An 11,725-nucleotide genomic window follows, 5' to 3' on the forward strand; every position below is an offset into this window, starting at 1 on the left:
ATGGCAGAGCCATATAAGGCACAGTCTCACAAGTTGCATGGAATGCCTGAGTGGAGGAAAAATTAAAGTTTCACAGTTTGGGGTCAGATTAAATACTTTTTTTTTTTTTTTTTGAGGGAAATCAAGGGCAATCTTGCAGTGTTGATAGAAAAAAAACTTTAGCAACAAAGACATTTGGTGTTAATAATATTGACAAGTCTGTTCCTCACCCCTCGTACCCTTGGATCTATTTTTGCTGTGCACTGAGCTTCAGCATGGCATGGCCAATGAATTTCACTTGAGTTTCCATTCTTATGCAATACCTGGCTCCCTGTCTCTGGGAATAATTTTAAGTAAAAATATTCCTGAGCTTTCTGCACAGTATCACACTTTTGTAATAGCGAGCCATCAAATCTTAAAGTCTTTTTAATCCAAACGCTGTCCCTCCTTTTCATAATGTTTTTCCAATCTTGTATGAGGCAGCGATGTGCAGCAATGTCTTCAGTGCTGAATTTCAAGTCCTCCCCTCCCTGGCAAGAAATATTTTCCTCCTACAGTAACAAACCCACCTCCCCTTGGTTGACTTAGGCAGAAAGCCATAAGATGACTGCCACGGGGTGACAGAGCAGCATCTTTTAAGCCTCTCCTGAATTTATAGCTGTATTTTCTTCTCCAGTTCACAAGTCAAACCAACAAACTTTCCCCACAGTGCAACTAATGGCTACATGTACGCCAAAAGAACCCACAGTAAGCACTGCTACAAAAAATAAATAAAAGAAGGACCAAAACTATGTTCTTAGAACAAGATTTATATATATATATATATATATTACAAAATTATAGTTTCAATAAAAAAGTAGAAAAACAAATAATTATTTGGAAAGTGCTTGTAAAATACAAACACCTCCTCAAAAGGCATTAGTTGTCCAAACTACCACACAGAACTGATCCAAACATTCAGTGAACTACCGAGACAGTCCAATCACTGCACCGAACACAGAGGTTGAAGAAAGGTGATAAGAACGTCTGTACTAGATCCATCTCAATCTGAGGAAAGCCAGGTCTCAGTTCCCATTCTGGAATCCAGCTTCACTTGTGTCAGTATCGTGTTCCTTAGGGAAAGGAAAAGCAGAAACAAAACCAGAAGGATTTTAACTATAGAAATTGTATATAATAATTTGTATACAATAACTGCAACTATAAAAAATCATATTTTCATCATAAATAAGACTATTTGAGAAGCTGGGAATACTTGTTAGCAAAAACATCTGATCTGCCAAACAGAAGCATCAAACTGACTGTGACACAATGCTCCCTGGCAGTAACAATGCTGCTTTCACATCTACATTGTAGCATTAGCAAGCACTGCAAAGACTGGCGAGGCCACGCTGCTTTATCATACTGCACAATTAAATGAACTGGATTTAGCTGAAATTACCCAAACTACACTTGCATGTATTAATCCCCCAATTAAATAAATGGGAGACTTAATAAATTGAGTAATACATTACACATTCTCATACAGATTACCAGTCATAAGCATTCTGGATCAAACTTCACTGGCTTGCTTTATCACACATCAGATGCCTTAACACATTGCTGCATTGCCTGAGTGTAACAATGACAGGTGCTACAAAAATGCTTCGGTGCTGGCTGATGCTACTAATAATTCACTTGTAATTCTGTTATTAAAAATACCTGATTCAGTTTCTTGAACTCAACCACTTGGAAGAAGATGTACTCCAGTATATTTTTGGCATCCTGCTTCTCCTTTGGGAGTTTACTTATTACTCCTAGGATATCGCCACATTTCCGTATATAAAACTCCAGGTCGTCATCAGTACCTAAAAAAGCATCCCAAGGAAGGGGGCAGTTGAACATCACACACACCCCATGCTGCCTGGGCAAAAATATACTAAATACCAACCTCCATTCATTTTTCATATCCTGGGGAATCTTACAAATAAGTTCAGAGGACTAGCCATGATGTATTTCTGCAGCTAGTACTTTCTCTTCTTGTTTCAAGTTAAGGTGTGTTAAGAATAATCTTACCAGGTACTTACCGACAGTGCGAGTTACTGCACTGCTAACTTCAAAAAGCATTCCCCAAAATAACTGAAAAGGAAGCCAGCAACTCTGACAGCAGGCCTTCCAAGTCATATGTCTACTTGAATGAGGAAGACAATAGACAGAAAGGAAAACAAAATTGCACTGCTGCTACCTGATGTTTTCAAGACCAATAAGCCATGTATCAACTTCCAAGGCCCAGAGCAATCTTGGCCCAGAATTACAACTGTGTATTTCCATGAAACCTGTGGAACCAAATTCCAAGTGGATTTCCATTTCCCTCCAAAAACGTATAAACAAGTGTGTGTAAAAAATAAGTTTGTTCTGCTTACATTTGTTTGTAATCTCTGCAAGACGAGTTTTCTCAGATGAAAAGGTTTCATCCAAGTCAAACAGCTCCAGAGGGGGAGGAGGCAACTCTCTGAAAGCAGGTGGAAAAACCTTGAAGAGAATCAGCACAAATTATTGACAATTAGTTTTCTTACACTTCACAAATCTTTAAGATATCAGTTTTAGACTGGACTTCAAGAAAACTGTTATAAAGTCAAAAGCAACTCCAAAGCCCAGAGTACAAAAGCAGAACCTTTTAAAAATTAAATTAGTATTTCATAAAAATAATTGAATATTCCAAAAGAATTTAGTCATGAGTATGCCAGATTTACCACCTAGCACCACAACTAGACATGCTGCATTTGCACGGTTTGTTTTTAATTTTGTTCCAGGAGATACAGGTGATTCAGTTTACTATTCAGATAGTCAAGGCACTAAGCAGGCCATAACAACTCACACTGAAACCTATCTACATTAATTCTGGTAAGGGTATTTTCTTTTTTGTGCAGTCACCACCTACACCACAAGAGTAACTGTTAACAGGACTTACAAGTGCTTAAAAGAGTACTTTATTTCTAAATGAACACATTTTTAAAAAAGCAGTACATGAGACACTACTTTGAGTTGCATCCCTGCAGCTGTCAGCATCACAGTAACGTTTCCTCAGTGGCCAAGCCAAAAAAGGATGGAGCCATGATGGCAAAAGTCAGATACCTGCATTTTGAGAAAAGTTTGACACTGCAGTATCTCCTGTTGCTGCCAGCAAAATCTCTGCTGGTAAAAGGTTGGCCAGCCTTTGCTGTCAAAAAGCTATTTCACTTTCTACTTCCTGAACAGATGCAGAAGATCGAAGAATAGCAGGACAGACTGGCTCCTCCCCTGGCAGCAGTCAGTGTATTGCTTACAATACATTGCTTTCCGAAATGCCACCTTCTGTTTTCACAGTAAAAGGTAAAAGCCAAACCCCAGTGCCTCACAGGACTGGAAGCAGCTAGTTGGCTGAAGGGATTATATACGCAAGGCATTCTGAGCTCTCCAGGAAAGTTAAGCTATGGTACCAGATGCTACATTTGAATTCTTATCAACAGAGCTTGAAAAGCATAAATAAGAACTCCTTAAAAGATTTTGCAATGTATTCATCTCCTAAGTCATTAATTATTACTACAGCATTTCTCTCTCTTCTTTAAAAGAAGTATGGAAATGAGAGTTATTATATGAAACAAAGACTCTCCATATCCTTTATCAGCATGGAGATTTTACTTACAGCTGGCTGGAGGGCAGGTAGCGGAGTCTCAAATAGAGGTTGTATAAGTTGGAGAGGTTCATGTTTCACATTCAGCTGTTCATAAGCTCTGCAGCACAGAAGAAGATACAGTGTGACAGGAGAAGTAACACACTATGCATTTCCATTTGCATGCATTAAAGGCTACAGAGGTTAATTTTTACAAAATACCAGCGCCAACATTTTGCACAAAGTAATAGCATAAAACTGGGACGTATAAGTTTTGAAAGACCCCAGAGAACTATGTAGCAGTGATAGCTGACTTCTAAAGCAAACAAGTAAGTTAAAATTACGCCTGAGAAGACAATAATGATAGCTGGATATATCAGATGAGGAAAAAGAAGGAAGTCACACCTCTCGATTCTTCAAACAACTTTTGAAGAGATGAATGTGCATGAGGAAAAAGTAATCCAGTTCAAAAACAGTTGATTTCAAACAAGTTTTACAAAGTCCCTAAACAAAAGCCATTAAAAAATTATTTGTTATGGGATCAGAAGAAAAATCTCAAGATGAATTCACATCTATTGAAAATACAATAAATATGGAGCAGGAAGAAAGTGTCTGCAAGACTGGAGTTTCATGAAATCTGTGTTAAGTCTGCTATTATTCAACATGTTCATACGTGACCTAGATAATGTGAGTTATAAGGGACAACGTTGCTAGCGCTACAAAACTGATAAAACTCAGCAGCAGATAAATCTCAAGTCGGAATTATTGGGAAATGCAAATGTGAATGAAATTCAGCTTCAGCCAATGCTAAGTAATACGTAAGTGGAAATACAACTCGCTCTCAGTTATCACTTCAGAAAGTACCCAGTGTCACTGCAGACAGTGCTATAAAAAATATCAGCTCACTGAGTCAGCAATAGTAAGAAAAGGGAAAAAAAAAGAACATCAGAAACTATAGCTAAAAGAAGAAGCAAGAGCAAACCAATGTCATGCCCAAACCTCTGGTATATCCATATTCAGAATGCTGCCTACAGCTCTGTCTGCTTAGGAGCAGAAAAGACTGAGTACACACAAGCAGAAAACGCAGAATACAGAATGCAAAAATAATTAAATAAAAAATTCACAGCTGCTGACTTGATAACTGCAGGGAGGGCAGTTGTATCCAGCTGATAAAGGGATTTATCAAACAGCTTTGTGAAGTCTCTTGGGTTCTCATCTCCTTCTTGCAGACAGACTCGCAGTTGTTCAGACAGCGCAGCTGCATCTGGGAGCATGGTATAGTCTGAAATCTGAACATACGCACAGACACACACTGTTATGATTTAAAAAGAGCAATCCATTTACATAGCCTCTTTCTAGTTTATACCTCACCTAGAATCTCATCCGTAAGTAATTATTTCACTCTTCACTGGGTATGACCCTTTGCAGTGCAGATTACTAGATCAGGAAACTGTGCAAATTCTGCTATATTAGCTGTAGAACTACTTGCCACATGAATGGACTGTCTGAATTTATGTTAATTCTTGTTAAAGTAAAAAAAAAGACAGCTAAATAGTCAACTGTGCAAAACAAGTTCATACTCCTTATGCATAAGAAGTATACACTTTTTCGTATTTCTAAATAAAAATAACATTTGCATATGCGAGTTAAAAAAAAATAACCTAAACTAAATTTGATATAAACTAAAGTGCATACGTACTAACATGGAACAGCAAATAATCTCATAAACACAGGCAAATTGGGAAGAGCTTTTCACTGAAACTGTACGAACAAGCACCAATCTAAGTCTAACATATATGGTTTTTTCAATTTATATTTCATGCCCAGTACATCTGTCTACTCAACCTCATCCCTTGAATAAGGTGTGTGTAACAACGACGGTATTCACCTAGCTGTTAGCCATTTCACTCTAAATACATGTTTTGGCAAAACAGGTCCTGCTGGATTACACTATTATTTACTTCCTTGTGATGGATCTCTCTTACCTCAGGGTCCTCCATATCCATCTGGTTTAAATGGACATCTGATGTTGTAAGCCACTGGAAAAGCACATCCTGGGGAAGGGTAAAACTTTAATTTCAGGAAAGTCTGAGTAATCTGCTATAGTACTTAAACATTCAAATTAATTTAATAAATTAAATGCAGAGAAAAAGAAAAAATGGGTAATAAGTCAAATAATATCTAGGGATAAAATACAAACTTTATACGTATTTGCTTAGGGAAGCAATGAGTTGTGACAATGATCATACTTTGTGTGAGATGTATGCTTTCAGGAAAACACCCTGCTTACACATAATGTTATACAGTGCACTTTGGAAAGTGCATCGTGATCACCACATATCAGGAGCTATATATGCAAAGGTTTATTAATCATAAAGCAATAATAAAGCACTGAAGAAACTATGAAACAGTAATAAATAAAAGAGCTACTGACCATTTTAATAACAATAAAGTGGTGAACAGAAATAGGAAAAGGTTTTCAGAGTCCTATAACGTAAGCTGTGTCTTTAAAAACTCCTTCCTGTTACTAGTGCTCTGGCCAAGTCCCCAGGACATTAGCACAGGGTCAGAAACTCTGCACTGAATCAATTTCTTGCTCTAAGCTTTAAAACAAACTTGGTAAGCTTGGACTTCTTTAGAACTGCTGTGATTATTATTTTTTTTTTTTTTTTAACTTACCATGATCTTACCGTTTTCTTCTTTATCTAAATATTGATCACTGAACATGTGGCAAGATCCCAGTGCTGCCATCCTTCCACCTTTACTCTATCAATAAAGAATACAATATAGCAAAAAAATCCTTCCAAATCATAGTTTTCGAGGCAATTGTTAATGGCATCCAATTACAAAGCAATTTAAAGAAATAAGAGATTTTGGAATAAGTAGTGCCAAAGGCAGTTTCAAACATGGCAAGCTCACAAGAGCTCAGCATTATTAAAAGAACATATGCTCTTAAGGCTCATAAAATTACAAAAAATACCGATCTGCACTTCATAAGATTAGAAAGACAACTGGCTGGTAATCAACAAAATCCCAGTACCATCAACAGTAGCTGCACATAGGTTATTTTTGCAGAAATTTTTTTTTTTTTTCCATGAAGCAAAAAAGAATTAAGTAAATGGATGCAAACCTGAAGGACAATGACACGTGCACATGTCAATATAGCATATATGCACATCACTTAATGAGAGAAGAGTTTGGTAATTTCATTATTTCTAATATGAAAATGCAAAATGTTCTGGTTGTTTTATTTTCATTTAGCTAAATCAAACATGCATGAAAATGCATTCATGAAACATCTTTGGAATTCTTCTCTAATCTGAATCCTTCCACAAGGACATGTATAAAAAATAGTAAGTGTTCAACAGAACAAAAATGCCTGTATGCTCCCTGCACCAACTGTGAGACTCGCAGCGTAACATAAGCATAAAGACTGCTGTAATGAGTTTGAAGACATCTCAGACAGAGCTCCAGCCTGTCTAACAATTTCTGATGTTTCTTACTCCATACTTTGCAAACAAAGTTTTAACTTGAATTGCACACACTTTATCCACAACAGTGTAACGAGACAGCATCCTCTGCTCTTACTTTCCACTCCTTCACTTTCTGTTGCTGTTCTTTACTGTATCTCTTCTTTGCTCCAAGAGATTTTGTTTTCCTTCTGACAAGTTTCTCTGCTCTGCCTGAAAGAGAACCCCTGTCTCTGGCTTCATCTTCTACCTTTTTGTCTACAACTTCCGCAAACTAGACAAGGAAAAATGATGGCATCTATTTGACGTTCACATTAGGATATTTTATTGCAGGAAGAACTACCTGCATGATGTGTAATTGTTTCCATTTCGGTGATCAACCCATGCAAAAAGCCTCTTGGAGGTACAAACAAGTTATGTGGATTTCACTTCCAGACTAATGTAGCTGTTACAATTCTCAGAAAAAAAACACTTTCTTCTAACACTTCTAAAGGTTTTTTTAGTAACACTTCTAAAGTTACGGCTTTACGTAACCTAGATGACTTACATTACACAGACAGCTTTTTTTTACAGTAATGCAAATCACTTCAAGATTATCATGGGTGCAAGGTTAGGCATGAGCCTACAGGCCCGTAGGATCTACGTACAAATATTGTGTCTGGAGAGGGATTTTATTTTATCTTCTGACAGCTGCTAATAAAATGCAAGTGGTAAGTGTACTTGTAAATTCACTTCATGCTGCCATATGGTCTTTGATTTACAGGGTGCATTTCAGCAACAACATGGAAGAATGAATAGTGGCATCCTCATAAAATAAAATAAAATCACCTTCCTGCCTAATACATCAAAAAACACCGTAGTGTTAGCAACTCATCTGCACACTAAAATGTGTGCTAACCTAGTTATATCCAGGAGCAATATTAATTTGTGGTACCCATCAACTACTAACTAGTTTTCCAAATTTATTTATTTTTAATAAACTAACAAAGGACAGATCCTCTTCCTTAACTCAGTATTAATGAAAATAATAATCTCATTAAACAGTCACTAAAATTATGAAGAAAAAAAAATAACAAAACAAAACCATGAAACATTACAGAAGAACTAAAAATATCCCTCTGGCACCCTAATAAATAAATAGTCTTCCCTAGTGCTCCCAGAAAAAAATAAAAAACAAAAAACACAATTTTTGTGGGGAGCTGGGGCAGAATGCATGGTTTGTTTCATGAAGAATCATACCTCATGTTGATAGAAAGCAAGAATAGGCCTGTTGAGTGGGAAGCAGACAGACCCTGTTGACAAAATAGCCACCGCTGGTTTCATCACATTCAACGTGGCACCAAATGGATACACAAAAGTGAGACCTCTGCAAAGAAATACAAAACATCCTGAAGTACCTGCATGTATCAGGTAGGCTGGACATACTTATAAGACTCAGTTTATCTGCCTAAACTGAGCAGTTTAATTGTACACTGGTGATGGAACGTCAAAAACCATGCTTTGAAAAATTCACATCATTAAAATGACATTTTAGTCTCCTTCTACAGGCATTCCCAGGTTGACAACTCATCTCATATAACAAAGATTGCTTTTGATTTCTGTTTGTCCTGTATCTGAGAGAAGTGCAGGGCCATTAAACTCATAGACAAATATATATTCTGAAACAAAACTGTATTAAATGCTTTTACACTTACATTTTTCCTTGTAAACAACCACACAGTTACTTATTAGTCTATAAACCAGCAGCAAGAAAGAATACAAATATATATTAAGTTATTTATGGAAAAAACGTATTCTTCTCAATGCCTTCCCACTTCTCTGCAGAATAGCACAGTACTGACAGAAAGTTAAAAATTATAACAAATGTCTATCTCGCCCTGGAGTAAAACTCTAAAAATTGCGGTTTTCCTCTTGTCTACAGCCAGACCACCCACTACCTATAGCTTATTCACATTTATGCTGTTTAATAAAACTCAGATCTACAGATGAGGGGAAAAAAAAAAGGATCTGGTCAGGAGAGTAATAATTCACCTCAAGATCTATCACTCCTGCTCCTTACGTGGCTATCAAGAGTTACTAAACAGTCTCCTTTCCAGATGTATCCTTGAGGAGCAAGAAGCTGACATAAACATGTTAGAAAACCTCAACACAAATGAAATAAACTCCTGCTAGATTACGAGTCTGCTAATTGAGTTAGGCTAAATCTTTTCACAGCAGCTACCTGAAAGGAAAACACTTACTGCAAGTTGCGTATGCTTCCATCTTCATCTGTTGTCTCAAGTGCTGTTTTTCCTGCAGCTTCACTGATTCCCCTAAAACATATAGAAAAGCAAAACCTAGTGAACAAACGATGGATTAACAGAGCTCACTGTAAAGGTCCATACAAGCAAAATATTTACCTATTCAAAACTCCATCAGAGATCAGAGCTTCTTTCGGGTGGTGGTACTTGTAATATACATTTCTTACAACAGCATCTTGAATTAAAAAATAAATAAATAAATAATAGCAAATTTACATCTTAACTGATCAATATGCCAGACATAGCAATGTAAAACGAGTATAGTTCTCGGTTTCCCTGGATGTTTGCTTCTAACACCACAGCACTGGCATGCAGCTCTCAAAAGAATTCAGACCAGCATTCAGATCAGCCTTCACTACCACTTCCTTTTGCACTTAAAGGTTTAGAACAGGAATACATTTAAAAGTTCAAATAAAAATATAAAAAATAAACATCTCCATGTCTTCCACACTTCTACAGATTAAAAAAAAATCAAATTAAAAGAATACGTGTCAAGTTTGTCAAGTTCAAGTTATTTTTTAATCTATCTTCCAAAAGCACGAAGCTCATAGGGTTGATTCAAAGAAACAAACAAACAAACAAACAAACAAAAAAAAAACCACCACAGTCTAAGGGAGCAAATACCACCAAAGAGCCCAAAAATATTTCATGTACACTGACACACACAGCTGATTTATATACTTTGGCTGTACAAAACCTAAGAAATGGCATTTTACTGGTCTGCTAAAGGAAAGTGCCACTGTTGATTTCGGGTGAGCACGGAGTGATTCAACTCATTAAAACGTGTGGAAACAAATTTCTAAAGTGAAAGGCCTTTTAACCAATAAGTGTAATTAGTAGTAATTTTATTTTAGTAAATTCCACCAAAGCTGTCAAATATAGCAAAGGTACAGAGATGGCTGAGTTGCTATCAAGCCACTTGTTGCTGTCAAGTTTCCACATCCATGGAAAGCTCTTGGTGTGCTTCACGATTAGGCTTCCATGCACATACAGATTTCAGGAGAAAATATCTCGAAAAGGTACAAAAACGTACTTTGGGAGAGGGATCTGCAAGGCTCATACCTACAAAGACTGAACCTGCCCTTTTGATTTTGCTAAAAATGTAAGAATAAAAGACATCAGCGAGTCCCATTACCATTATTGAAAACGATTCCATATTCTTCTAACAAAAAGTTAATATTTGTGCCAGATCGGGACTCCCCGCCTTCTCTCAGCATCACCAGGATGGCTCCACCATCCTCCAGGAATTTCTTCAGAACCAAAAACTAAAAGACAACAAACATCCAGAAAAAGGTACATGAAAGAAGCTAAAAGCAAGACTGCAAGAAGTTGTACCGAGATGAAGGAAGGTAAATGAGTCTGACTACTTACAATGAACTTGAATGATCCTATTAGAAAAGCAATCAAATCTTTATTTGTGTAAATTCATATAAAGGAGTAATTCTCCTTTACTGTTCTCTTCTACTTCACATTAAGCCAATCTTAAATACAACAAACGTGCCAACAAGCCCTGACTCCTTACCTCAGCAGCACTGAACTTTTCTCTTGGACCAGCCGTTATCCACAGCCTCACCCCGAACAGCTTCTCAGATGTGATCTCATCTTTTAAGCTACGGATAGATCAGTAAGAAAATGTTATTTGGGGATGCGGTCCTGAACCACAACTTTTTTTTTCCCTCAAAGAACCAGAAACAAACAAAGCCGATTCCTTCAGTCGCTTCACAACCTTCTGTGTTGGTTTAAGGTTGGTAACCCGAGTGACGATAACCCTTAGGAATCTGAACCTATTAAATCGCAAAGAACCTCTAAAGACACACTCATTTTTTGCTCCAGAACTGGTACAAACTGCCACAACTGCTGTTAAAATTTGTACCAAGCAGGTCTCCTCCTTTCTCCTTTTCCCCCCGGACCTGCCCCGCCGCCCTCACCTCAGGATCCTCCAGTTCCCCCTCAGCCTCTTGCGCCAGGCCTTGTAGTTGCTGGTGGGCGCGAAGGCCTCCCCCTTGGACGCGCTGAAGGCGATGGCGTTCCCGTTCCGCGGGCCCTTCTCCATGCGGACCAGCTGCGGGAAGGCCGGGGAGGAGCGGCCGGGAGGAGCCGCGCCGCCGACCGGGGCCGGGGCCGGGGCCGCAGCGGGGCCGTTCCCGGCTCGGCCGATCCCCGCCGCCCAGCACCGCGCACGCGTGGGAGCCGCCCCCCCCCCCTCCGCGCTGGGGGTCGTCGCGGTGGTTTGCTCCGTTCCTCGGGAAACCAGGGGGCGGGGCCGTACCACTGCGGCGGGGCGGGGGGAGCCGCGCTCCGCCCGCTGAGGGGAGCCCTGGCGCCGGGCGGAGCCTGCCCCGTCAGGG

The 11,725-nt window shown here is 38.6% G+C and overlaps 1 protein-coding gene across 3 annotated transcripts; it reads right to left on the bottom strand.

Annotated features, from left to right (window-relative positions):
• Positions 1-768: 768 nt before the first annotated feature.
• On the bottom strand, positions 769-11,603 carry IFT52 (intraflagellar transport 52). Of its 3 annotated transcripts, XM_038166338.2 has the most exons (14): positions 11,306-11,603; positions 10,900-10,987; positions 10,513-10,642; positions 9,477-9,552; positions 9,318-9,389; positions 8,317-8,443; positions 7,196-7,351; positions 6,287-6,373; positions 5,593-5,661; positions 4,742-4,896; positions 3,641-3,728; positions 2,379-2,487; positions 1,678-1,823; positions 769-1,091 (listed from the first exon to the last, which is right to left on the bottom strand). In XM_038166338.2, the coding sequence occupies exons 1-14, from the start codon at positions 11,428-11,430 to the stop codon at positions 1,044-1,046; spliced, it is 1,476 nt and encodes a 491-aa protein (XP_038022266.1). In that variant the 5' UTR covers positions 11,431-11,603; the 3' UTR covers positions 769-1,043. The 3 variants fall into 3 exon arrangements, with proteins under 3 accessions (XP_038022266.1, XP_038022265.1, XP_027328965.2); XM_038166337.2 differs by lacking the exon at positions 7,196-7,351 and having other exon boundaries at positions 9,318-9,413; positions 11,306-11,600; XM_027473164.2 differs by lacking the exon at positions 7,196-7,351 and having other exon boundaries at positions 11,306-11,599.
• Positions 11,604-11,725: the final 122 nt, after the last annotated feature.

The sequence above is a fragment of the Anas platyrhynchos genome, chromosome 21, assembly GCF_047663525.1.
Source record: "Anas platyrhynchos isolate ZD024472 breed Pekin duck chromosome 21, IASCAAS_PekinDuck_T2T, whole genome shotgun sequence".
Taxonomy (NCBI): Eukaryota; Metazoa; Chordata; class Aves; order Anseriformes; family Anatidae; genus Anas; species Anas platyrhynchos.

What these genes read in the sequence shown, in the direction of transcription:
- IFT52 (XM_038166338.2), bottom strand. Translation starts at nt 11,430, where the DNA reads ATGGAGAAGGGCCCGCGGAACGGGAACGCCATCGCCTTCAGCGCGTCC. An exon ending in TGGAATCGTTTTCAATAATG is followed by an intron (nt 9,553 to 10,512) that starts GTAATGGGACTC and finishes TTTTAATTCAAG; the next exon opens with ATGCTGTTGTAAGAAATGTA. An exon ending in TGGATATGGAGGACCCTGAG is followed by an intron (nt 4,897 to 5,592) that starts GTAAGAGAGATC and finishes GCGTATGTTCAG; the next exon opens with ATTTCAGACTATACCATGCT.